At 47.1% G+C, this 27,331-nt stretch overlaps 1 protein-coding gene and 1 long non-coding RNA gene across 7 annotated transcripts in view; one reads left to right on the top strand and one right to left on the bottom strand.

Annotated features, from left to right (window-relative positions):
• Positions 1-1,280: 1,280 nt before the first annotated feature.
• Positions 1,281-16,465, bottom strand: LOC119231306 (uncharacterized). 2 transcript variants are annotated; one of them, XR_005121903.2, is made up of 3 exons: positions 16,425-16,465; positions 14,243-14,645; positions 1,281-1,534 (listed from the first exon to the last, which is right to left on the bottom strand). It is a non-coding gene; the product is annotated as an uncharacterized LOC119231306 (long non-coding RNA). The 2 variants fall into 2 exon arrangements; XR_005121902.2 differs by lacking the exon at positions 1,281-1,534 and adding an exon at positions 2,131-2,765.
• A 963-nt stretch (positions 16,466-17,428) lies between these two features.
• The window catches only part of WHRN (whirlin), a 79,199-nt gene continuing 69,296 nt past the window's right edge, over positions 17,429-27,331 (top strand). For all 5 annotated transcript variants that reach the window (XM_054689386.1, XM_054689388.1, XM_037495309.2 and 2 more), the window contains exon 1: positions 17,429-18,046. In XM_054689386.1, the coding sequence (XP_054545361.1) occupies positions 17,429-18,046 (618 nt within the window). The remainder of the gene's footprint in view (positions 18,047-27,331) is intronic.

The following is a 27,331-nucleotide window of genomic DNA, read 5'->3' as shown; positions in this document are numbered from 1 at the left end:
CACTAAAACAAAAACAATTTTACATAATGATGAAAGTTTTGCCCCACACCTGTGGAATAGTCCAGTGATTGAAAAATGCTGAATTAGTCATTAAGCAGACAGAAAAGAGGCTCCTTCATCTCTCACCTCCCCTCTATGAGCACTGGTGTTCTAAGTGTGAGTTTAGACACCAGCTCTTCAGAAACCACCAGATGGGGAAGGGACCTCAAAATTTGTAAGGGTGCCCACCCCCTGAGCAGGCGCTCCTTTACATAATTTTTCTAGTAGCCTGCTGGCTCCTGCTGGAATGCCTTCTGTAATGTCTCTCAGGTGACTGGATTTTTGTTGTTGTTTGTTTGGCTTTTTTTAATAGCACTGTGTGGCTAAAATTCGTGCTTGCCTTGAAAAAAGAGGTCAGATATTCACTCTGTCATGACCTAAATGAGATCTGGAATTCAAAGCAACCTCTTCCTTCCACAAAGCTGACTTCGAATGCAGGCTTAGCTATTTATGTTTTTTCATGCCTCATAGCCAATTTCACTATCCATTGCCTCATCTTAAAAAAAGGAGGAAGGGAGTGAGAATACTGAGTTGTATAAGCTTAGAACACTGAGCTTACTGAATTGTAAAAAGATGAGGGCGAATAAGGGCTCCCGGATGCTAAGTGCTGTACGCATGCTGGTCTATTGGTTGCCATTTGGAATGCTATTTCTTTAAAACAGGCAAGGGCTGCCTTCCAAATGCCCAGGCAGCTTTTGCTTTCACAAAGATGCATAGGCAATTACTCGGAGCCCTGTACTTTTCCTGCATTTACAAATTGATGTATTCCTATGTTCCCAGGTATAGGAGGTAAGCAACTGAATAATGATCCTTGGGTGAGGACTAGTAGTCCAGGGTGAGTTTTTAATAAGCAAAAAGAGTTGTAGGGTGAGGAGGAGGTGATCTGGAGTCCTCTGGGAGAGCAGAGGCTGTGTGCCTGCAAAAACTTAGAGCATGAGACAGAAGGAGCACTTGAATTGGAGGAAAACATACATGGGCATAAATTCCTATCAACTGTAGGGGCAGTTTGCAAATTTTAGTGAGCATCTATATCATTTGAGGTTCTTGATACAAATTCACAGTGGGGACCCCACCCTATTTAAAAGACCCTAAGTTGATCTTCCGTGGAGGCTTGCAAGTGTTTAAAAGAACCTCAGGAGCAAGAAATACCATACTCAGGAGCAATCACATGAAGCAATTAGAGAAATGCCCTGTTCTGGACATTACAATTCAATGATTAAGGAAACACACAAATTCTGGATTTATAATAAGGTTTATGAAGTAGTTTCTGCAGAGTCGCCAACTTCCTCTCTGGCCACTCCTATTTCCTGTACCTGCCCTGAATTTACCATTCCATGTCTAGAGCTCTTACCCACCTCTTGGACTTGGATACTTCCCAGTCCACAGAATGCAGCTCAAGCACCCCCTCATCTGAAAAGCATCCTATGAACCCCCAGGCAGTGCTTGCTGTCAATCATTGAGGAGCCCTTGAAAAGTTCTGGATGGAAAGAAGATCCTGAAAGATAAGGGAAGAGGGTCAGGAGGAGATGTGTGTATGATCAGATCAGATTTACATGGCTACTGCTCTCACTGCTTTGTTCTCAAGGGAACAGGGAGGGTAGGGGAGAAGTCACTGGGAGAATTTTAAATGTTCTTTGTACTAGTTTCAGGCTTCCTTTTCGATATCTCTAAGAGTCTGGAATCTATGACCAGAGTTGAATGTCTGCTCCAGAAATTCATTAATTTCAGCGGGCTGTTTTCTCCTAGTCACTTTTCATTTACAATCCCAGAGTTAGAGTCAATACCAGACATAGTAGAGACAATCAGATAGGCTCGAGTGGACACCAGGAACATCTAATTAAAACCCTATATTTGCAGGTCTACCTCTCAAGGGAGGAAAAAATATTGACTAGTTTAATATTTACATTCACTCAATCATGAATTCTCTCATTTATTCACCAGTTCATTCTACCTTGACAAGATTATTTTGGCTACTGACAAGTAACCACTGGCAAGATTCCATGGTTACAGGTAAAAGAAATACACCTCAAACTTTCTTTTTTTTTTTTTTTTAAGATTTATTTATTTATTTAATACAAGCACTGGGTACAGTCAGAAGTCGGGAGGGTGAGAGAATTCACCAGAGCCAGAGCAGAGAGCAGAACAGGCAGACAGATGAAGTACACTGCTGAGGGGAGCAGCGGGCGGCAGGAGAGGTCTGCGCGCCATGTGGGACCCTCGCCCGGTGGCCGGGGATTGAACCGGTGCTGCAAAGGCTGCAGGCAGCTTCGCAACCCAGCACTCAACCGCTGCGCCACTGGGGAGGCCCTCAAACTTTCTTAAGTCAAGAAAGTGCATTCATTGGTTCATGTACTGCAAAGTCCAAGAGTTCAGCTTCCCACACTGGAGCTGGGGGAGGCTTAAATTATATCCCCACGTGGCTGTCTTCCTCTTCCTCTCTTTTTCCCTTCTCACACCTCTCATCTACCTATACTTGGCGGGCTTTCTTCTTGTGGCAAGTAAAAGTCTCCAGAAGCCTTAAATAAACATCCTAGCAGCTTGGCAACCTAAGGAAAAGAGATAGTCTACTGTTGGTGCCAACCAAAAAGTCTCAGGAAGGGCTCTGATCTGACTCGTGCTCCATGTGCTGTCTGAAATCCATTTCTGTGGTCAGAAGTTCGGAATAGTCTGATTAGCTAGACCTAGGACACAGCCAGGGTGGAGAAGGTGCAGGATCAAGTTCAGCCCTATGGAATCACAAGGAAAGAGTACATGACACTCAAGAGGCATCACCAACAGAGTCCATCATTCTTTCTCCCCCTCCTTACCTCCCTTCATCCATCCCTCTCTCCTTCCCTCCCAATCTGTTCATCTGACCACCCATCTACCTACCCAACCATCCATCTGTCTATTCATTCATGCACCCACCCATCCATTCCTCTATCCATCTATCCATTTGACCATTTAACAAACATTTATTTAGATCTAGTGCAATGCTGCACACTGTGCACATACTCATGGCCATACAACTACATACTCATACACATGACTACAGGGTAGGATTGGGGCTTAGTACAAACCATAGCCCAAAAGTAAGTGTTCTGTTAATGATTGCATGCATTGATAGATGACCTGAGTCTTAAGCTTGGGTTGCTAAGAAAATGATGATGCCTGTGATAGAAAATTAGAGTGTGGGCGGGAAAAGTGGTACGGGGGTGAAAGTGGTACTAGGGCTGGGCAGAGTCTCATGTTGTTCCCAGGACTGACGGCACTACCACTTCTCCCCTAGCGGCAGGGGAGCCAGGAAAGGATGGAAATTATCTCCTGCTTTTCATTGCCAGTCACAGAGGCTGGGGACCAAGGCAATTATTCTGCGCCATCAAATGAATAAATATTTTGGAATGTAATGAGAGTCAGCAGGGAGATGTGATGGGATTTAAATGGTGATACAATATGCTGGGCCGCTTTCAGGAACCCTAGTTAATAGGCAGGATGGAGGGCTTGGAGGGCAAGACCCCTCCAGTGAGGGCACTGATAAGCCAGTGACTTCATTCTTGATCTCCTTCCCCTGTCTCAGGGTCTGCTCCTGGGGGAAGGGAGGGACAAGCTCCTCTCTCTTTTTTTGCTGCTCTGTTAGCCACTAGCAGCACGGGGCTTTCTCTGTATCTGCTGGTGATGGGAAGTGCCCTCATAAGAAGTGATGGACGTTGCTACAAGAAAGTCTGCCACGATGCTTGCCACCAAACAGTCAATAAACATTAACGTTCTGTGTAGTCCACAGGCTGAGTGGGAGGGGCTGGGAGTTGGGTGAAGGACAGGATTTTTAAGGGCATTCTCAGCTTTCAAAGCATTCATTTATTTGTTCAATTGTTAATCCCCTCACAAGTTTCTTCCTTCTTTCAGTCATTTACTCAACGCACACCCAAGAGTTATGTCACCAGTGCCCAGCCCAGATCCCGTCTTACTGTTTCTGTGCCCTACACCATCTTCTCCCTTCTAGCATCCTATGCCCCCTCCTTAGACATGCCTATCCTTCCAGCAGCCAACACCGAGGGCTCATTTTAGGACTGTCCTGGGGAATTGACAGGTTCCTCAATCCCAGGGCACCTTTAGGCAGTGACTGAGGAGTGGAGTCAGAGAAACAAAAAGCCCTGGTCCCTGGCCCTGGACCAGGAGACAATGAAGTACAACCTACACTCCAGGCTCCCTCACAGTCAGGTGGAAGCTGCCCTTTGAGGGGTGTGGTCACGATCACCTTCTTGCTTAGAGGGTGAGGTGGGTGAGGCAAGCGGGGCCAGGGTTAAAAGGAGACCCTTCCTTACAGGCTCATGCAGAAACAGCCACGTATTTTGCACCCTGAGTGCCCCACTCTGCTCCCCAGCCCTGGCTCTGCTTGCCGCCCCCCACCCTCATCTTCTCTAGCTGCCTCTCCTACTCTTTAATGGGGTCCCCATGACATTTGCTTAATAAATGACATGTTCACGACCCTTCGTCTCAGGGTCCTTTTATGGGAAAGCTGACCAAAGACAACTGAGCAAGCACTGTGTGCTGGAGACTTCTATGTGGGCACAAAGGAATCAGACATGGTCTCTGCCCTTCCAGAGCACACAGTCTGATGGGACCACACATTTCTGGGCCCACTGTCAGCACATCACCATGCCAACTCTGGGGCAGCCCTCAGCAAGAGAGAAGCATACTCAACACTCCCTTGACGGGACTTGGTATCTTGCTCCTCAAAGCTGCCCAGGGCTGCTGCTCCGAAGAGAAGCCACAACATCTGGGAAATTACAAGAACTTTTAGAAATAATTGTCTTCATACACTCAATTGTTGTAGACAGCCACCAATTTGAAAGTTGTAAAGGCAATGAGATTTATTCTTAATTAACTTATTTTTACAGTACTTGCATTGGAGGCTTAGTGTAATCCCAGGTGCTGGGGAGACATTTGTCTCCTGACACTGGGCAGCAATGTCAGCAATGTTAGGGCTGAGACCGGGGTGCTGAGAGGCATCTGTGTAGAGGAACCATGGAGCCAAGTCCCAGAGGACCCCACCTCCCTTACCCCTGTAGATGGTTGAATAGTGTGTCCTGCCCTCCCCCTCCATCTTGATCCATGTCTATTGGGAAACTCAGAAGGTGACCTTTCTTGAAAATGGGGTCTTTGCAGATCATTTGTTACAGATCTAGACAGGAATCACCCTGGATTTAGGGTGGGCCCTATCCAGATACCTGTGTCCTTAAAAGCAGAGAGAGGCAGAGATTGGAGAGATACAGCTACTAGCTAAGGGCCATGTGTGACTACCAGAAAGGAATCAATCACAGAAAGGCAAATATTATATTATTCTATTCATAGAGGTGTCCAGAATAAGCAAATCTCTAGAGACAGAAAATAGTTTGGTGGTTCCTTAGAACTCAGGGACTTATGCGATTGATGGTTAAAGGATCCCCATGGAATTTTTTTTGGGTGTGGCTGAATATGCTCTAGCTTGATTGTGGTGATGATTTCATTACTCTGAATATATTTAGGATCAAGTGGCTGAGTTGTATGTTATGTGAATATTTCATCAAGACTGTCACCATTAAAAAGAAAAAGAATTAAGTCTCTAAGGCTTTTCCCTACCCATGTTATCAGTTCATCCTGCAGTACATCATGTGAGATTGCAGCATCCATCTGTTAGGGACATTCACTAGGGGCATCAGCCATACCAGGTAAAAAGGCTAATCATGACTTTGCTATAATCACCCCAGACAACAGTCATCAGATCACAGATGTGATTGAACCCATCCTGCACCACACAGCTGGTCAACCCTCCATTTGACCAGTCCTACGTGGAAAAGTCCAGCAGAGGCAGTTAGTCTGGGCCAGACCAGAACAACTGTCCAGCTACCCATAGAAATGTGAGTTACATATATGTCCTTTAAGATGCGGCATTCTAGGCTATTTGTTATGTAGCAGAAACTAGCTGACACATTTTGCCAGTTCCTGCAGGGAATCTGTCATGCTACAAAGCAGTTGGGTTATAGATTGGGCATCTCCCCAAATCTACCAGGTGTTGCCAAGGAGTCTACCAAGTGGTCATGCCAATTTACACTCCCACCAGCCCTGGAGGCAGTTTCCTCTGGCATCACACTCTTGCCAATACTTGGTAATGTCAGATCTTTTCTTTCTTTTTCTTGCCAACCTGGTGGGTACGACATCTTGTTATTTTAATCTGTAATTCCCTGATAACCAGGGAGGTCAGATATCGTTTCTGAAATTTATTGCTTGAATGGGGTTTCTGCAAGAGAAACAACAGCCTTGGTGAGATTAGCACTCTGCCTTCTCCGTGGGGTAGACTCCCCCTCATTCTTGAAAATGCAGGAAGGTGTTAGGCTTCATTTCCAGGAAGCCTCCCCAGCTGGTTCCCCTGCCTTCTCCTTTGTGGCTTAGCCCAGGCAGACTCCTCCAGCAAGCCTTCCCCGCTTCCAGCCTCCACATTGGATTAGGTGCCCCCTCTGTGCTGTATTTGAGCACCCACTTATTTGTATTGTAATTCTCTACCTCCCCTTCTAGGGCAAGGGTCAGGAGCTTGGACCTCCTTCCTGGGCAGCTCCTTGAGAGGAGCTGTGGAAAGGTCAGACATAAGTTACTTCACTTACCCTGACACTGTTTATCTTCACGTGTGCTTGCTGTCTTTAGGGCTTATATAAGAGTGTCTGTAATTTCATAATCTCACTAATAATGATAAATAGATGCATAACTAAATTCATCAACATTCTAGTTATATGGTATTTATTGAGGACTAATGATGTGAGGAGGGGCACTGTGTTAGCCTATTACATGTCTTATCTCACTGAATCCTCAAAATGGCCATATATAGAAAATAGATTCATTTTACACATTGTGGCAACCGAGGCTTTTGAGGCGGCTGAGTTGGGATTCGACCCAACATCAGTCTGGCTCTACGGTCTGTGTTTTGTTCTTAATCATGGGTCTAGGCTGCCTTTATGTGAATGACACGGAGAGTCAGAGAAAGAAAAATGGCCCTGAAAACCCCCCGTGGGCATCCCACTTTAGACTGCAAAGCCTTGTATCCTCCGTGTACCTCATTTAATTTGAGGTGGGTGGATATGACCATGCCCAGTTTACTCAGACCTGAAAAGTGAAGCAATTAAGCCCCTCACTGCCAGGCTCCACGGTGAGGCAGTAGCGGAACTGGATCTCAGAGCCAGAATCCTGAATCTGGATCTGCTGCTCAGGTGAGTGTCCATCAAGGCTGGAATCACCTGGAAGCTTGTGAGGCACAGGTTCTGGGTCCCAACCCAGATCCGTAGCTGAGGTCTGCATTCTCAATGCTGTGCCTACCCCATGATGCTCCAGTTTTAGTCCCTCCTTCATCTCCTATCTTAGCTTAGGCCCTTAGATGACACATCCTGTATCTTTTAACTCCAGTTTCCTATATCTAGAATGGAGAGAGTTGGATGATACAACACTTGAAATACAGCAATTTTAAGTCATTATCAGCACTGTATATTAGTTTCCTAGGGTTGCCACGACAGATTACCATGAACTGGTGACTTAAAATAGCAGAAACTTATTCTTTCATAGTTTAGCACCCAGAGTCCCTGAATCATTGCCAATATCAAGACCTTGGCAGGGTTGTTTCCTTCTGGGAGATCTAAGGGAGGATCAGACACATGTCTCTCTCCTAGTACTTGGTTTCTGGCCACTTAACTCCAATCTCTGCCTCTGTGTTCACTTGGCCCTGTCTTCCATGTGTCTTTGTGTCAAATCTCCTTCTCCTAAGAACACCACTCACTGGATTGGGGACCCATCTTAAATTCAAAGTGATCTCATCGCAGGACACTTAATTATTATAAATCTGCAAAGACCCTAGTTCCAAATGAGGTCACATTCTGAAGTCTGAGGAGGTAGAATTGGGGGGGATATTTTCAACCCATGATAGCATTATTTATTTATTTTAAAGATTCGCTTTTATTTATCTATGCATACAGGAACTGGGGCACAGGCCAGAGGTGCAGGGGTGTGAGGATTCACCAGAGAGAGAGAGTGGGGAGCAGAACAGGCAGATTGTCTGAAATACACTCCTGAGGGGAGCAGCGGGCAAGTCAGGAGAGGTCTGCTGCACCATGTCGGTCAGCTCCCTGGCTGAGGATGGAATTCATGCTGTAGAGGCTGCGGATAGCTTCTTAGTGCTGAGACTTAACCCCCTGAGCCACCAGGGAGGCCCTTTGCTTTATTTTCAACTACATCTCCAGTTCTTTGAATAATGAATGGCAGTATATATTCAGAAAATGTTTGTTGGATGGATGGATGAAATGCATATTCTTCCTCTTAAATCCTCAATTATTCAGCCTCCTTGCCTCAATTTCCTTAACTATTGAATAGGAATGAGCCTAGAGTTGGCATGAGTGTTAAATGAAGAAAGGGACATAATGTACTTGACACACAGTAAGCTCTCAATAAGTGGAAGCAAGTATTACTTAGAATAAGGAGGTCTTTACCTTTTTGGGTCACAGAATTTGAAAAATAAAACATTGATACACACAAGTGCAAAAAATACTGTGCACAATTCCAGGGACTTCATAGATGCACTAACGCACAAGCCTCAAGTCAAGAAACCACAGTTAGAGATATTTATGCCCTACAAATGCTTGAAGAAGGTGCTGCTGAATTAATATTGAAAATGGGTTAGCTTTCCCTGAAATTCCTCAGCCAGTGACCATCTCAGCCCACAGTCAGGTCCCTCACCTACAAGGAAAGAGGACTGCCAGCCAGTGGGATGACCTTGACTTTTTCTGAAAAGCAACAAAACAAAAAAGCTCAAAAACCAAAGCAGGATAACACAAAGCCTTCTCCCACATGACCTGCATAGTTCATGGTCTCCTTGTGCCACCTGCCCAACTTTCTCACAGTTCAGTTAAAAAAAAAAAAAAAAAAAAAAAACCAAAAAAAAAAAAAACCTCATTTCCTCCAACTCTTAATCAGAACTATGTGGTTCTGAGATGTAACTGCAATCTCCTTGCTACAGTGCTTTTTAATTAGGCATCAAAAAGCCCTGGAGATCATATTGCTCCCTTGTAATGGTATGTTCCAGAAAATTACTGCCATCAGATTAAATTAAAGAGAGTTTATTCAACTGATTCATTAGGCATATTCCAGTAGTGTTGGGATAGCATCAGGACCGCTGTTGTCGTTGTCATTTACAAAGCCAGTTGTGAATGCACATCCTTCTGGAAGGTTATTGATGAGACAAACACATTGTCATGAATAGTTAGGAGAGGCTGAGAATCAGGCCTGCCACGGGACATCAGGATTTTTGTCCGTGAGAGGTAGAAGAAGATGTCACCAGTGTGAGTTGAGAATACACTGCTATGGCTAAATTGCAAAATTCCTATGTTGAAGTTCTATCCCCATGCCCACCCTCCAGTATATCAGGCTGTAACTATATTTAGAGGTAAGGTCTTTTAAAGAAGCCATTAAGTTAAAATGATATCTTTAGGTTGAACCCTAATCCAATATGGTCTGCATGCTCCGCAGAAAGAGGATATTAGGACACAGTGAGAAAGAATACCACGTGAAGACGCAGAGACAAGACAGCCATCTACAGGCCTCAGAGTGAGGCCTTGGGAGAAACAAACACTGCTGGCACCTGGATCTCAGACTTATAGCCTTGGCTGTGAGAAAATACTGGGTGGCTAAGTTGCCCAGTCTGTGGTACCCTGCTATGACAGCAAGCCAATACACACAGTGTCTGCTGAGTGCTTGGCATATCCAGTTGCATTGATGCTCACTGCATCCTTCATCTTCTGCAGTTAATGGATGAGGAAACAGAAAGAGCAGTCACTAGCTCGAGGTCTTACCTGACAGCAAGTGAAAGAACCAGAAATTGCACTGAGGTCAGCCTGAATCTGATGCCTGCCACACACCCTGCCAACCCACATGAGACTGAGGTGTGAGAAATGGCAGTCCTGGATTTTGCAAGTCCCTTCAACATAAACAGCCTATGATTTGGTACATCTCAGAGGCTCAGATATAGTTTGAGCAAACTCTGGTGTCTGTCATGCTGCTGAAAGAGTGCCCCCCCACCTTGCTGAGGATTCTTGAGGGAGTGCAGGTGTTCCTACAAATCTTTGAGATCTGTTAGGGAAGGTGCTGATGTGTCTTCAGGAAGATTCAGAGCCTGCACCTGCACATCGCTGGCTCTCTGTGGCTTTCAGAGCACTGTCAAAATTGCCTAGCCCAGCATTCTGGGTCTCTCCTGATTCACCCCTGCCCAATCCTCACCAGCCCAATCTCTGGCCACATACTCGCTGAATCCAAACTCTGTGGAACTTGCTGGAAGTTTCCTGTACACACTGCACTCTTTTCTGCCTCCATGTCTCTGGTTATGCTGTTCCTTCTGCCTGAAGTGTCCTTCCCATCTCTGACCACGTGGTGACCCACCCTACTCATCTTCCAAGTATCACACATCATTAGCTGCTATCTGAACCCTGGAGGCAAAAAGACATTAAGATCCTCAAACCAGTCAGAGGAAGGATCATCTGCCAGCCATGGAGCCAGGGACAGAATTCGAAATCGAAATCTGCCCAGAACCCCCCGGAAACGCTTCAAGGCTCCCCCTCATTTTCATCTTTCCTTGCCTTCCGCCTCCTCTGCATAGAACACACAAACATACTTCTTAGAATTACAGGCCTGCAGATCTCTGGCCCCACACCCCTCATGGTACAACTGAGGACAGAGAGGCACAGAGAGAAAGTACTTGGCCAACTGCATACCTTCTAGTCTGGACAGCAGCATTCATTTTCAAAATCTGCTGAAGCTAAAAGTAAAAACAAACAAAAAGCTATCTTGAGGAGGAATGAGGAAATGAGGCAATTAGATAGAAATTCAGGCACCTCACTATTAAGAAAAAAATGTCTTGCAGGATCTATACAGACAAGCAAAGCTAAAGAGATATTTTATCAAAGCAATTTTCATGGCAACCCTGAGCTGCCCTGGTGGATGTGCTTTCCATGCCATTAGTCTTCCAACTACTTCTGTTTTATAGCCCTTTTTAATAGCTCTCTCTCTCTCTCTCTCTCTCTCTCTCTCTCTCTCTCTCTCAAAGATTTAGTTATTTATGCATACAAGAACTGGGGTATAGGCCAAAGACAGAGTGGGAACAGAACAGGCAGATTGACTGAAATACACTGCTGAGGGGAGCAGTGGGTGAGACAGGAGAGGTCTGCTGCACCATATGGGTCAGCTCCTTGGCCAGGGATCAAACTCATACTGCAGTGGTTACAGATAGCTTCATAGTGCTGAGACTTAACCCCTGTGCCACCAGAGAGGCCTTTTAATAGCGCTTTTTTTTTTTTTTTGTAAGAGAAGAAACTGAGGCTCAGAGAGGTGACCTGCAAGGTTACATTAGAAGGAATTATTTCACCGAGATTCTCTGTAGTATACTGATCCCTGTGCTGCAATACTAGCAGGGGTGGGGGTCAGGGTTCAAAGAAGGGAAAGCCAGAAGGGAGGTCTATCTAGGATCCTCACTTCCGAGCTCATGATGCTTCTGTCCAGCCACCCACGAGTGTTTGATACACGCAGCACAGCAGCTTGGGAGCATCAGCTCAAGGAAGGCAAGAACCTGGCTGGTCTGGTTGCTACTGAATCCCTACACCACTGCCTGGCAGAACAAGGAGAAGCTAAGCGAAGTTTGAATGATGAACTAACCCACGCGTGGTGCAAATGCATGAATGGATGTCCCAGTTAACTGTGTGGTGGGTGCATATTGAGGATATTTTTTAGGATATTTTTACTTCTCTAATTGGAACCAAGCTGATGCATGGTATGTGTGTCCCACTGTAATCAACATATAAGGCCCCAATTAAAGAAGGTGTTCCAGACTTCGGAGTGATCAGATTACAACACAGCATGCTGGATAAGGTCACTTCCACTGTTCTGCCTCTTTACAGCTCACAAAAGGGGTCCCTGCAATTTTATTAATGAAATTATTATAGTTTGTTATTTCCCCAAAGATGTGTGAGAGAAGTCAGCATCTGTCCTACCTGTCTTAATACAGGTACAATGCAACTGTGAAGTAGATTAACAGGTGGGTGGTAAATAGAAGCAGCTTTGGGAAAACCACCTCATAGTCCTGACACTCAGTTTCCCCATCTATAAATTGGGGTCATAATTGTTTCATAGCACTGTTGCAAAGATTAAAAGCAAGGATGGCTTCAAAGTGCCTAGCCCTCTGTAAGCCTTCACTAAAGTTTTCTTTTAGTTATTAATGAGAGAGCCTGGGACAGGTACCACTGGCTTCTGGTAGGGACTATGGGCAACACAGCCACCTCCTCTGGCCCTAAATTGTCCTATCTGTCACACAAGGATAGGAGAGGGAGCTAAGGATTTGTTTAACAAATAAACTGAGTGCCTACTATGTGCTTACCCTGAGTATTGGCACAGAGAGCTAGAGGAGTTATGGCTCTATTCTTGAGGGGTCCCATGTGGTAAGAACAAGCATTGTGGGAGCCATGACATATACCAGGAGGGTGATAAGCTCTTTGCATGCATGAACACAATCAACATTCATAGTTACACTGATGACAATGCCATTGCCCCCATTTTATAAGAAAGGGCACCCAGGCAAAGAAGTTCTCCCTGACTTGCCCAAGGTCACATGGGCAGCCTGTACCAGAGATGGGATTTGAACTTGGAGACCAACTTTATATTCCAATGCCCTTCCAGCACAAACATCACCTGATTCTCAATGACCATGACCTAGATTCTTTGAAGAGTAGACTCCAGCAGAACAAAGATGTGTATCTCTCTCTTTCCCTAACGTTTTTGTGTTTCTCTTTTTCTTATCTCTCTAGCTCCCTGCATTTCCATCAATAGTGTCTGCATTATCTATTAGTTATACAATGAGCACTTCCATTTTCTCTGCTGATACTGTTCCCACTGACAATACAGGAAAGAGACAGGCTGTGGTCCTGGAGCAGAAGTGACAATCCTGGTTGCTAACCTCCTTTCTCTAGGGATCCCAGAGCTGAGAAAGATTCCCCACGACAACCTGGTAGCTAAGAATATCCAGGCTGAGTCCCTGGGTTGCCCAAGCCTTTCCATCGCCATCTCTCTTGATAACATCTTCTTTATCCAAACCCTGCTCATTCTCCCCATCACAAAATGCCAGCTTACCAGCCAGCAATCAGTAGTATATTGCTTGTTTTTTTTTTAACTTCTGACATTCCCAATACAACTCTAGAGAAAATGTGGCCTTCATTTCATTCCCACCTGGGAACTTTTAGCATCTTTGAATCAAACATGGAGGAGACTGTTCATCACTGTGGTTGAGTAAGAACTCTGGAGCCAGGCTCCTGGGTTCAAATCCCAAATCTTTCATGAATTACTTCTGTACCCTGGGGGAATAGTTATGTCCCTGCATCTCAGTTTCCTCTCTGCTTTCCCAGGATGATGGTGATGGCGGTGATAGAGATGGTGGTGGTATCTCTCTTTACAGAGTCATTGGGAGAATTTAGTATCTAAGTGTTTGAAACAGTATCTGACACTGAATAAATATGAGCTAAATAAACTAAATAAACATATTTTTATATGTCCCATGGAAAAGGCATCTCCATTTAAATTAATCTCTATTGCTTTCTAAGAGAAACTCCAAATGACTATGAGATAGTAGAAGGCTTTTTAAGATTGCCCTAAAAAAGAGGAGAAAAAATAACAACTTTATGGTGCTCTATGAGTTACAGCATGCTTTCACTTACCATGCAGAACATGGTATTTGCAGCCACCCTCTGGGGAGATAGGAAAGACTTAGAACCCCGTTTTAAAGATGACAGGGAACCATTTGTGGTAGACCACCCAACTCTTGAAGGGAAGATGTGAGGCTGAATAATGATTTTCTGCCTGATATTCAGAGTGCAACTCAATACGTTTGTACCTTTTGGTTGAAACAAACAATGAAGAAAAGCCCAATTTGATAGAAAACCCATGTGAGTTAATACAATTCACCCTTCTTCCCTCCAGCCTTTCAACTACTCCAGTGAATTCAAATCTCCAGGAACAGCCATAGGGGAAGGGCATGGTTTCATCAGAGTTGGGGAGTAATACGAACTGTGAAAAGTGGCTTTAGTGAGGAAAGCAAAGGCAAGCCTGCAGCAGACACAGGAGAATAATATTTTCCCTCTGAAGAGGGCAGTGTGTAACCGAAGCCAGGTCTACTCACGTTCTCAGGGTTTTCTTCCAGGTCTAGGAGGCTGTAGGCAGTGCAGCCCGTGGGAGCTCAGGCATCTTGGGTTTCCAAGAGCTTATTTCTGAATGACAAACACATCTTCAGACATGAAATAAGATTCTGGAGGTTTGAGCAGTTACACACTTCCTCTCCTCCAAGGGGGCACGGTGCAAACTGATCCGGAGCTGGTTATGCAAGATGGATGGAAGAAACCCCAACAAGTTCTTTTTCCAGGAGCTTGCACTTGTCTATTCTCCCACATCAGCTTGATGAAATTAAACAACACAGCACCCCAGATGGTCTGTGATGCTTGCAGAAGAAAGTGATTCTTTTTCCACGAAGATGTGCGTGCAACGTAGTTTCGGCTGCCAAGGCAAAGCACCTTTTCACAAACATCCTTTGCACAAAAATAAAATGTTGGGAATGAGGATCTTAGCTCCTGAGAAGCATTTATCAAGCCAATCACAGTAATTATAATTAGAACACAAACTAAGTGAAAGCTAAGCATGAAATACATTTGCAGAAAACTTGTACTGCATATAATTAAGCCCTGCTTGATGGCATTTTGAGGTATGCCATTAATATATTTTGGGGGTGGAGGAGATTGATTTTTTTCCCTGAAATATCTTTAGCTAGTTGCATCAAAGATTCCAGTTAAGATAACAGTTAAGAAGGAGGAAGAAGGATACACTTTATTAACTATTAAACTTAGAGCTGTAAGAAAGATATCCAAAAGTAGCTTAACTGGCTATTTTAAACACCCTTTGAAATACATTCTTTGGGCATTAATTTAACCTAGGTCTCTTTTAGGTTAGCGATGAAAAGAAAATTGAAGATTTGGGGAGAAAATATAGCTTCAATTCCTAACCTCAGTTTTAGGAATGCATAAGCTAACAGTATTGGTTCCCTGGATCTGAAAAAGAAAAGATCATTCTCCTTAGGGAGAGTCACTCTTTGATGGATAAAGTTCTTTCCATTTTCTCCTTCCATAAACTTAGGCTTTCTCAATCATTACCCCACTAAACACATTGGTGGTTTAAACTCTTTGTTTACACAGACTTTTTCCCCTGCTAAATAGTCACCTCCTTGAAGTCAGAGATTTCCTGTTTTGAACCAGGGTCTCCATCACCCAGCATATGACCCAGAACAGAATAGGTGCTAGAAAATATTGACTAGGAAGTGACCAAATAAGTAAATGAATAAAAGCACGCTCTATCTTTCTGGATCCAGATCAAATATATCTATACCTTCTGGTGACACCCCATTTCTCCCTCCCCAGATAGAAGTCAGATAGATGATTCTGGAATGGTGATTCCAGAATATTTTGAGGGAAAAGATAACTTTTTATAGTAGAATGGTTTAGGAGAGGCATTTTGGGTCAGAAGGGATGTTTGTGAAGTTTGTTTTTGTGATGTTTGTATGTTTGTGGTTATCATTGTGTTCCTTTGGAAGTCACCCTTGAACAAAAGTGCAGCGACTGATTTAGATTGTACTTGGGGAAGTGGCGGGTAAAGGGTGAGATGAAAGACTCCAAGTCACAGGCTGGAGTATGTTCCAGAACATTTTGTCCTGGGATGGGAAAGCATTGAGCACATTTTCCCCAGTTGATTGCACACACACACACACACACACACGTTTATATGATAATTGAAGACCCACAAGCAGTTGTAAGGAATAATACACATACATTCCAACATCAGTTTCCCCAGATGTTGACCCGATCACGACCAGAACCTTGACGTTGATACAATTCAACCACCAGTTCCATGTGCACTTATTGGTGTGTGTGCATTTTCCTGCCTACTGGAGAGCAGGCAGGGGTCTGTTTGACCTAACCTTGAAAAGGTATTAGCTCCTGAAAGCAGCAATACATGCTAATATATATTACTTGCCCAACAACCGTCCTCATAAACACTTAAACTTGTATGTCTCTGAGTGCAAGTGGGGAGGGCAACGTTTCATGGCAGGAAAACCGAGCCTTAAAAGCGTTCAGTATTTCACAGACAAAAAGTTGGCTAGTGTCCCCCATAACTGTGAATTAGCTAGTTGGGTAACTGCTCTACAGTGATCTTGATGCACCTGCTAAGATCGCTCAGTTTTCGAGGCACCCACCACCTGACCCCCCTAGAGAAGCCAGGTGGGCTCTCCCTGACCCCGGGGCGCCTCCTAACCCTACCTTCGCTTTCACCCCTTTCTTTGCCCGGGCTGGACTGTTTCACCCCGTCTCCAGGCAACCGACAGGCGCGAGGCGGGACGTCATTTCCTGAAGAGCCCGCAGGGGGAGGGGGCGGGAGAGGGGGAGGTGCGAGGGGGCGGGGCCAAGGCTGGGCTGGCGACGGCGAAGGCGTCGGAACTCGCTGGAAGACTCGGCCCGGGGCTGCTCAACAGTTCGCAAAGTACGGGCTTGCGGCCGCGCGGCTCCGTCTGCGCCCGGGTGGCGCAGGGGCGCCGGGGTCCCCGGGCTGCTGCATCCCGGGGCTGCCCCGGACATGCCCCGCACCCCCTGGCGGACGCCCGCGCGGCTCCACCGGGTGCGATTCGGGGGGCTCTGACCAGAGCGACCCTCACCCCAACTTATGACTTTGGGGTCCCCCAGCCCGAGAGGAACGGGCGACCCGGTTGGGGGGAGCCCTGGGAATGGTATGACGGGGCGGTCGGCTTTGCTCGCCCCCCACTCCAGTCGCTCGCCGTCTCGGTGCCCTCCAGAATGTAGCGGCTCCCTGCGCGTCCCCCCGGCCTCCGGCTGCCGTCTCCGCGACCTCCGGGCTCCCGCCGCCAACTCCTCGTCCCCGGGGACCCCGCCGCCGCCTCCCGCTTGCCGGGACTCCAGCCGCCGTCTCTGTGTCCTCTGGACTCCAGCCGCCGTCTCTGCGCCCCGCGGACTCCAGTTGCGCGACCCCCTCAGCCTCGCGCGCTGGGTACTCCAGCAGCGGTCTCCGTGGCCCCCCTAGGATTTACCCCCTGTGTCTGCGCCCCCCAAACCCCGACTCCAGCCGCCGCCGTCTTCACGCCTCCCGGGATCCAGCCCGAGCCGCTGCGCCTCCTCCTTCCCCCACGCGCCCCATCCAGACTCCGGCCACGATCTGCGCGCCCCGCGCGATCCAGCTGTCGCGCCAGGGCCAGCGAGCGCAGCTGTCGCCCCTCCGCGAGCCCCCGATCCGCCCGAGCCTCGGCGGGGAGATGAACGCGCAGCTGGACGGCCTGTCGGTGAGCTCGTCCTGCACCGGCTCGCTGGGCTCCGCGGCCGGGGCGGGCGGCGGCGGGGGCGCGGGGCTGCGGCTGCTGTCTGCCAACGTGCGCCAGCTGCACCAGGCGCTGACGGCGCTGCTGAGCGAGGCGGAGCGGGAGCAGTTCACGCACTGCCTGAACGCGTACCACGCGCGCCGCAACGTCTTCGACCTGGTGCGCACTCTGCGAGTCCTGCTGGACAGCCCGGTCAAGCGGCGCCTGCTGCCCATGCTGCGGCTGGTCATCCCGCGCTCCGACCAGCTGCTCTTCGACCAATACACGGCCGAGGGCCTCTACCTGCCCGCCGGTACCCCCTACAGGCAGCCCTCTTGGGGCGGCCCCGACGGCGCGGGGCCAGGGGAGGTGCGCCTGGTGAGCCTGCGGCGCGCCAAGGCCCACGAGGGCTTGGGCTTCAGCATCCGCGGGGGCGCGGAGCATGGCGTGGGGATCTATGTGTCGCTGGTGGAGCCGGGCTCTCTGGCTGAGAAGGAAGGGCTGCGAGTTGGGGACCAGATTCTGCGTGTCAACGACAAATCCCTGGCCCGAGTGACCCACGCTGAGGCGGTCAAGGTAGGGCTCTGGTTTGGGGAGTTGTATGGGGCAGAGTGACACAGCTCCTCACAGTGGTGTTACATGCGTGCTGTGCGTCCTTAGGAAAATCACTCGGCCTTTCTGGGCCCCATTTTTCATGAAAGTGTTTCTTTCATGAAAAAAGGAACATCTAGTTTCTTGAGCAAATAAATGCCACCCACCGGGGATATAGTCATGGGCAAAACAGAGCAGGATTCTGCCTTAGTGAGGAATGTAAAATAGGAGAGACAGAATTATCGGATTCTGTATTTGCAGATGTATGGTTACAAAAAAAAAAGTGTGAAAAGAGCTGTGGATTCCTCTGAGCATTGAAAGAGAGGTCTCCCCTTGGCATGTGGTTAGTAACCAGTGGGTGGCTTTTGCATCTACTGATGTTATTCTCATTATTCTATAGTCTTTTGCCCCTGAAACAAAGTTTTAATTCCGAAGTGGGGGGAGGAGGCTGTTCTGGTGTTCCCCAGAACCCTGGCCTGCCCCTGCTGTTTTGAACCAGTCTGTGTATCTTGGGGCAAGTCACTTGACTTCTCAGAACCTTTGGTTCTTCACTTGGAAAATGGGGCAACTGGACCAGATAAGTGTCCCTAACCTTGTTGGAAATATGTCCCCTACCCCTTGAGAATAGTTGTTACTTATAGTGTCTGTTAATTGACAAAAGAACTCATGGCACAAGTCCTAGGGATTTAACCTTGCTGTTTTGAGGAATGTGCCTGTTTGCTCATCTCACGCCCAGGACTGTTGAAAACCAGTTGCATTATGAGATGGCTAGCATTTGCTCTAGTGTGGATTGAAGGATTCACCTCCTCCCACTCCCACTTTGTGTGCAAAAGTTGAAGAGGTTGAGGGGGAAAAATCAATGACACCCTCTGCTTCTGCAGGGAAAATGCTTCCCAAGGCTTTGGGCCCCCCATGAACCTGCTTTCCTCCTCTGTGCTGCACCTGCTTCATTCTCTGTGCAGGTGTTTTGAACTCCAGCCCAGGGCCTGTGGCTCCTGGGAAACTTTTAGGCTGCGGAGGCCGCGGCTATTTCATGTGTGCTGTTTAGTGACCAATGGCCAGGTGTGTCTTGAGCCCACCCCCTTACTATTTACCTGGAACTGGATGACCTCCTCTCAGATCTTGTCTTCCCTCATTCACTCCCCAACCTATCTGTTTCTCAGGGAGGCCCCTGAGGAGTATGGAAACTTACTTGCTGCTTTTGGGAAAAGGCTGATGGGTTTATATTGTTGAAATGGGGAGAGGGGCCACAGAGTCAAAAGCTGATTTCTTGTCTTCCTCCCAACATCAATCTTTTCCCTTTATCGGACATGCCTGGTAATTATAAAGAAATAGTCCATTAGCCTTTGGCCCACAAAGGTCTAGAGTTCCCAGATGATAAATTTATACTCTAAAAATACTTGATCCAAATGATCATTTATAAGCGTGGATTCCATTTTAGCGGCTATCTGGAAAGACTCCGGTAACTTAATCATCACAGGATGATAGACTTTGCAAAGGCCTCAGGTAACCTGCACATTAAAAACACCGACTTTCCCTTCACTTCACATTCCAGACTCAGTCACACCACAGGCTGGAGCTGCCTGGCTGAGTTTCAGATCAGTTCTCCCCCATCTAGTCCATTCATCATGCCCTGGATCTTCTGTCTGAATGACCCCGAACTACACTGAGGAGCTGGTACCTGGGGACACAGCAACCCCAGGCCTTGGCTCCTTTAATACTCATGTTGCTTACAGCGTAAAACCCAGCTCATCCTGGCACAGTTCTGAAAGCCTCAGAACTAATCATTGCAGGCAAGGGAGAGCTTGATGGGAGCAGAGCTGTCCTGGGACGCTTGGGAGCCTGTGTGCCCAGCAGCCCCCTTCCAAAGGCTTGTTTTTCTTCCAGGGGCATCTGCTAAGGCAGAAGGAACTGCCCTTCGGCAATGCCAGATGCAGAGCCTGCCCGAGACACATGCCTTTGGATCCTTCGGAAACAAAACTGGCAGAACAAGTGCAGCTGTGTGTCACCTTCACTCCTGGGGGGAGGAGGTGGGCTTTCCAAGGCTGGAATTTAAAATGGAGAAGGCAGAGCCTAGTCTCTGTGGCCTGGGCAGCCCCCTTCCTACTCCTCCATCCCAAGCACATGGCAGGAAGTTTCAGGGACTATTTAAAAGCACACCTGGGACCTCCCTGGTGGCCTAGGGGTTAAGTCTCAGTGCTATCGCCTCAACGGCCTGAGTTCGATCAGGCCAGAGAGCTAACCCACATATGGCACGGCAGACCTCTCCCGTCTCTGCCCTCTGCTCCCCTCAGCAGTGTGTTTCATAAATCTGCCAGCTTTGCTCCCCATGTGGTCCCTGGTGAATCCTCTCACTCCCTGCAACTCTGGCCTACACCCCAGGTCTTCTTTGCCAAAATAAATAAATAAAATCTTTAAAAAAAATAAAAGCACACCTGGAGAGCTGTTGACACACTTCCATAAAATTAGGGTGTTAGTCCCTTCTTTGAAGGCAAGAAGAGGCCCTGGCATCTCTACTAGGTACAAACAGTCCCCAGTTGGGATTTCTCCTGCCCAGATGTCTTTATAAGCTATAGTGCTCCAGGGCACTGTGTTGGGGATTTTATGGGAAAGGTATGTTCCCATTAAGTGAACTTTAGACTGTATTCACATCGCACCAGTTCCTCTATTTATGTCCCTTTTCTCTTCTGGGATGCTACAGTGCATTTAGTAGAGATGTGTTTTCTTTTCAATTTTATGTTGTTTACTTATTTATCTTCTCCTAGCTTTATTGCTGTGTGACTGACAAAATTGGGTATGCTTAAAGTGTACAATATGGTGATTTGATACATCTATACATTGTAAAATGATTATCACAATCAAGCTGCTTAGCATATTCGTCACCCTAGGGGTGTGTGTGTGTGTGTGTGTGTGTGTGTGTGTGTGTGTGTTAAAAACACTTACCTCTAGGTAAATTTCAAGTATGTGATACAGTATTAACTATATTCTCCAGGCTGAACCTTAGATCTCCAGAATTTACCATCTTATAACTGGAAGTTTGTGCCCTTTGACTGACAGACTCTCATTTCCCCACATCCTAGACCCTAGTAACCACCAGACTATTTTCTGTTTCTGTGAGTTTGGCTTTTTAGATTCCACAGATAAGTGAGATTATAGTGTATTTATCTTTCTGTCTCTGACTTATTTCCCTTACTATAATGTCCTTCAGGTTCATCCTTATTGTCCTTCATTTTTATGATTGAGTAATATTCCATTGTGTGTATGTGTGTGTGTATGTGTGTATGCCATATCTTTCTCCATTTATCCAGTAAATGGCACATAGATTGTTTCCAGGTCTTGCCTCTTGAGAAGATGTGTTTACACTCTTAAAATCTTTTTATTTACTTCACAGGAGGAAGGAATGGGGGGACCCTCTGAACTTCCCAAAGGAGAGTGTAATTGTTTATGTGCTTGTGAGTGTGAGTCTACATGCCTGTGTGTATGAGTGTATAATAAAAAGAAAGTGAAAGTTTAAGAATTAAGTTATTTAAGAGTTTATGAATCAGAGAGGGTCACCTCCTCCCAGTAAACAGCTTTTAAAAGAGATGATCAAACATGGAAAAAATTTTTTCATTCTCTCTCTGACAAATCAAGCATCCCTTGTTACCGAGGGCAGTTCAGCAAGGATTTTTTCCTCTGCCCGGTGGGGCTCCCATCCTTCTCTTGAAGCCTGTTTACAAAATCAGCAGTGACAGGTCCAGATAGAGCAAGCCATTTACTATTTGCAATTATGTTGAAACGTTTGAGTTTTGAAAAATCTGTCTTGAATGAGCAGGAGCCAAACTAATCATAATAAAAAAAGTAGCCCTTTGAAAGATTTTCAGCCAAAAATGCTCTGATAAATTAGCCACTTGGGATACTGCATTGGGCTCTGCCACACACTTGCTGTGTGACCTTCAGCCAGTCACTGACCCACTCCGTGTCCTATGATGGGTGGGCCAGGGCCTGCCCAAGGTCCCTTCCAGCTCAGACAGTCTGAGCTGGAATTTGCTACACAGATGGCATTTAGAATGTTTAATACGATGTTTTCTTGTTCTTTTGGAATTGCTTTCATTTAAGGTTGAGTAAAGAAAGTTGGCTAAGGACTGGAGACAGGAGTCTTGGCACTCTTCCTACTAAATCAGGAAATTGATGGGTTACACACTGTACCAACAAGAACTCGACTATTATCCCTCGACTCAAGAACACCAACCCTGGTGCTTTTCCAGAGTAAATGAGCAAAGGACAATAGGATTGAGGCACGCACGGCTTCACCAGGGGAACACTCAAAATCAAATTCATTTACCCGCTTGCTTTCTGCCGTCTTGATTCTGCAGGTAGATTAATGCAGGGCATCCAGGTACTGCTGGGATGCGTGTAGGTATGTGTGTGTTTCATCTCGATAAAAGTTAAACAGCTTCATTACAGTCTCAGCATCCCCACAGGTGCATCTAAGGAGCAGATGAGAATTTGAAATGTTCCAGAAGTTAAGAACAGTGGCCAGCCCTTTCATCTAATTAGCATCAGCATTCCCCCCCCTTTCTCTGCATCATAACCCCTGGAAGAATCTGGCCATGTTAATATATGTCATTGTATTTGGTCCATGTTAATATATGTCATTGTAGTTGGTCCGGCAACTTTGAAATGACACACATTTGTCATTTTCCCGAGGTTAGCTGAAACCATCACAGATTGTCACCATTTCAATCCTCATATCTGAACTGCACCTTCTCCCAACTTGGTGTCTCACCCCTGTATTCCAGTTTGGAAGCCATGCATTTGAATATGCACAAAAAAAGTTGAGGTTTTTCTCCAGCACTATGCTTATTCTTGGGTCCTGTGAGTCCTACCAGCAATGATATGTTGAAATCTCACTATTAATAAACCCTTTATGGAATAGATGTTTTGTTGCTGAATGCAGAGTGTGATACAATATGCTGAGAGTCCATTTCTTTAATTTAGTCTCATGTATTTATTTGATTCAAGCTAATGCTCAAGGTTTTGAAAATTGTGCTGCCTAGGCGGGACAAAATACTTCTTCCACTGGTTGTTCTCGGTTCCAACCAAGGCAGCATTTTGTAGGGTGAAAGAGAATGCCTTTATTTGTTTTTTTCAGAACTGATGTTTTTATGCTAGAACATTTCTGCCTCCTGACTTGAAGCTGGACATAAAGAGATATAAATTCATCCCCGCTCTTCTTGTTTTTCTATCACCCCTCCTCTTCCCACAAACCTGGCCTTGTTTATTACCTGCCACAGATTCATCATTTGGACAGAACTGCAAAGATAAGTATGGTCCTTTAACCCAGCCAATTGGATTTTGTGTGTGATGTTGCTTCCCGCCTCCGCCTGCTGCAGCCACAAGGCACACAGCGTGGCCACCCCTGTCAAGTGCATGCAGCCCCTTATATGACTGCTCACAGCTCATGTGCATCTCCTCAGGGTCATCAACCCCACCCCACGCCTCAGCCCTGCAGTGGGCTTTGCACTGGAGCAGGTGTACACGGGGGGATTAGGCTCCAGTTGACTTTCCAGCAAGGCTCTCTGATGACCTGGCAGGGAAGTGTTCAGTCTCCACTGCTCATGGACCACAGACTAGTGCCCAGCATGATCTAGAAAAACTGATTAGGAGGAATGGCATTTAATGGCTGGAGGCTGAAATACACATCTTTCAAAACCCATTCTTTTTCTTCCTTTTCCTTTTCCTTTTAAATCCTCAAGCAAGAATCTGATGTGAACGCTGAGCTCACTCAGACTTCTAATTGAGCCCCAGGGTGGGGGCTGCTTTTTAAAAATTCCTGTGCTGCAGACATTCCTATTTTACTTTTACAGCACAGTAGGCGGAAAGGGTGCAAAGAGCAAGAATCAGGCTGCCATTTATTTCCCAGGCACCCCTAGTGTCAGCTGCAGGAGGTGGCACGTGGCGCTGGCACACCTGTGTTTTATGGGGAAGAGAGGAGGCTGGCATTAGTGAGTGCTTACTGCAGTCAGGAGAGGCAGGGAGGCCAGGAGGGGTATAATGCTCTTGGAGGTGAACTTGACTAGCCCAGAGCTACCCTTGGGATTAGGAACTAAATGGCCCTCCTGCCTTTCCTCCCTGTCTCCCCTGTCACCAGCCTCCTGGAAGACAATGCCAGCTGCCCTTCAGGAAGGCAGGCAGCCTTCACATTTTGTGCCTGACATTTGCGATTCTTTTAAGAACCATCCAGAGGCTTCATTTCACTAAATAGGAAGTTTGCTGTCCAGGCATGGAGGGAAAGGGACATCTTTTAGCCCAGCCCTTTGCTCTGAGCCATGTTTCCCACACCAGGACTGTGGCTAGTACTTGCAAATCAGAGGTGAACTGGTTCCTGGGGAGCCATGCCTGGGCTGGGGAGGGAATGGATCCACCCCTGGCTGCAGGTCGCCTGGTGTTTAAAGTGCTATGACACCAACCTGCCTCCACATGGCTGCCACCTGCTTCAAAGTAGCACCCACCTGCCATCGCCTTACCCTGCTTTCACTTCCTGAATCACACTTGTCACTGCTGGAAGGACATCTCACTGTGTGTTTGTAAGGACAGGAATGGGCACAGGGCAGGTTTTCTAGGATCCCATGCAGAACGGGTAAAGGAGGAGTCAGAGTCCTCAGTGGTTTTGCAGGCTTTTATTGGGATTACCAGCTACACGGCAGGCAGGGGTGCTGGGGGGCCGGGAGGCTGGCAGTCCTCCCAGACCTGAGCAAATCCGCACTCTCTGGGCTCTCTGCTTCTGCTTCTTTGCTTCTCTCTCGGCTTCTCTTTGGCTTCTGCTGGCATCCCCGTGACGCCGCCCTTAAAAACCCAGTCTTAGCCCAGGTGAATCCCGTCTACCTATGCCCACACCCTACTCCAGGTGCCCGCCATCAGGCATGCATTCAGGACCGCAAGGATCCATCATCTGTCCTGATGGCGGGAGGGCAGAAAAGCCTGACATTTTCTTACCCTACAGTGTTTATCATCCACCTTCCCGGCCTTCTCCCCTCCACGAGATCAAGGTTTGGTCTGTGTTGCTGGCTCCAATATCCCAGCACCCCCTCAATGCGTGGCATATCCTAGGTGCACTAATATGTGCATACTTGCTACTGAGTGGAATGAGCTTATTCCCACTGCGGGGCTGGTGAGCTCAGGATTCCCTGGATGCTAAGTGTGAAAGTCCACATCTTTCCAGTAGATGGAAAAATCGAGGTGAGCCAGGGGCTCTAGTGCTTTCCTATGGTGTAGCGGCAGGATTTGCACAGTGCAGGTTCTTTATGATTCAAGCAGATGGATGAAGAAATCCTGGAGCCTTCGATGGCCTTTTCAGGCTTTTATTGCGTTTCCCAGGTACACGGCAAGGAGGGGTGCCGGGGGGCTGCCAAGCCTCCTGAGCTCCCGGCGAATCTTCATTCTTTCTGGGCTCTCCAGCATTCTCTCGTGGCTTCATTCTCTCTTCTCTTTCTCTCTGCTGGCATCCCCGTGACACTGCCCTTATAAGCCCAGTCTCTCAGCCCAGGTGTACCCACCTATGCATGGCCACACCCCACTCCAGGTGTCCACCATCAGGCATGTATTTAACCTAATGGGAGGAGGGTGGAAAAGCCTGATACTTTACTTACCCTGCACGTAGAGATGACTATGTGGCTCTGGGCAGCTCACATGATGTCTCTGAGCCCCAGTCTGTGAACTGTGAAATAGCAGAGTCACCTCCTACCTGCCTTCTTCCCAGGATGGCAGTGGGGGGTCAAATGATTTCAAAGATGCGAAAGCATCTGATACTTAGAAAAACCTGTACTAATGTGGTCTGTGCCTGGGTGGGCGACAGCTCTTCTTCCCATCTTCTCTAGTCTCTATCTACCCAGCCCTTGAGACCCTTCAGTTACTTGATTTGTCATTATGCTCTTAATTTTGAGAGCAAATTCCCAGAAGTGGGTTATTTCCATAGCCTCTATGTTGGTGTTTCTAAAATAGAATCATTTATGCATTCTGAAACAATCAATGAACCAATTTTGGGTGCTCTCTACCTTCTGGCTTTTTGTTAACAAATAAACAGGTTTCAGGAAGCCCCAACATTTCAGGTGGAAGCCAAGTGCCTGCTAATCACAACTATGTTTAAAAGCTGCTGTATTCTCTGCCGAGACTGCATAAATGGGCTTATTTTTTCTTCCTCTTTAGTCCCAACCCCTTTGCCTCCTTCCCCCTTTGAGAACTTGTGTTCCTTCTGCTGAATTGGCTGTGGTTTTGCTTCAGCTGGCAGCCAGTTTCATAGTTATTTTTCCTCTCTACCTGAGTTCTTGTAATATCAGCATCCTCTCCACTTTGAATGCAAAGCATATATATATATATATATATATATATATCTCGCTCTCTGTAAGCAGGTTGCAAGATGTCCTCTTTAACAGATTCTAAAGCTGCAGACTACAGGAAGGAATAATAAAGTGACATCTGAAGGGGTGCTTCCAAATACTGGGGTGTCGGGGCCGTAGGAGTAGCCATTCGTAAATGTAGCTTGCCTGAGAATAACCAGTCCCTGAGGCAAGGTTTCACTACATTGAGGTTTGGGAAGCAGAGTCTTCCTTTAAGTTGGGGGTGGCAGTCTGAAGGGTAAGTAAAGTGTCAGGCTTTTCTGCCCTCCCACCATTAGGAATGATGATGGATCCTTGCGGTCCTGACTACATGCCTGATGGCGGGCACCTGGAGTAGGGTGTGGGCATATGTAGATGGGATTCGCCTGGGCTGAGAGACTGGGCTTATAAGGGAGGTATCACAGGGACACCAGAAGACCAGACCAGACCAGGAGAAGAAAAAGCAGGAAGAGAACCACAGAGCAGAGTGAGTAGAACAACAAAGAGAAAGAGCGAAAGGAGCGGAGACGTAGAGGCCACGAGAGAACGCTGGAGAGCCCAGAAAGAGTGAAGACTCACTGGGGGCTGGGTGGCCTGCCAACCTTCTGACCCCACCCCCCCCCCCCCACCCCCCGCACCCTTGCCTGCCATGTGCCTGATAAATCCCAATAAAAGCCTGCGAAAGCCACCGAGGGCTCCAGGACTCCTCCTTCACCCGTCTGCTCCGATCATAGAGCTCCTGCTCCTGTCCCTGTCCGGCCACTACACAGTCCCCCACATAGCCACATGAACACTTGACCAGAGAGATGGACCCTGTTCCCATCCTCAGCTGTCTTGGAACACTAATACAGATGTGCAAGGGCAGCTGATATGTTGGAAAATTGAGGGAAGGGAGGTCTGACCTTCCTGCACA

This window comes from Talpa occidentalis, unplaced genomic scaffold (genome assembly GCF_014898055.3).
Source record: "Talpa occidentalis isolate TD23 unplaced genomic scaffold, MPIMG_talOcc4v2.1 talOcc4.7, whole genome shotgun sequence".
Classification (NCBI taxonomy): domain Eukaryota; kingdom Metazoa; phylum Chordata; class Mammalia; order Eulipotyphla; family Talpidae; genus Talpa; species Talpa occidentalis.
This window is presented reverse-complemented; position numbering and strand designations above follow the sequence as displayed.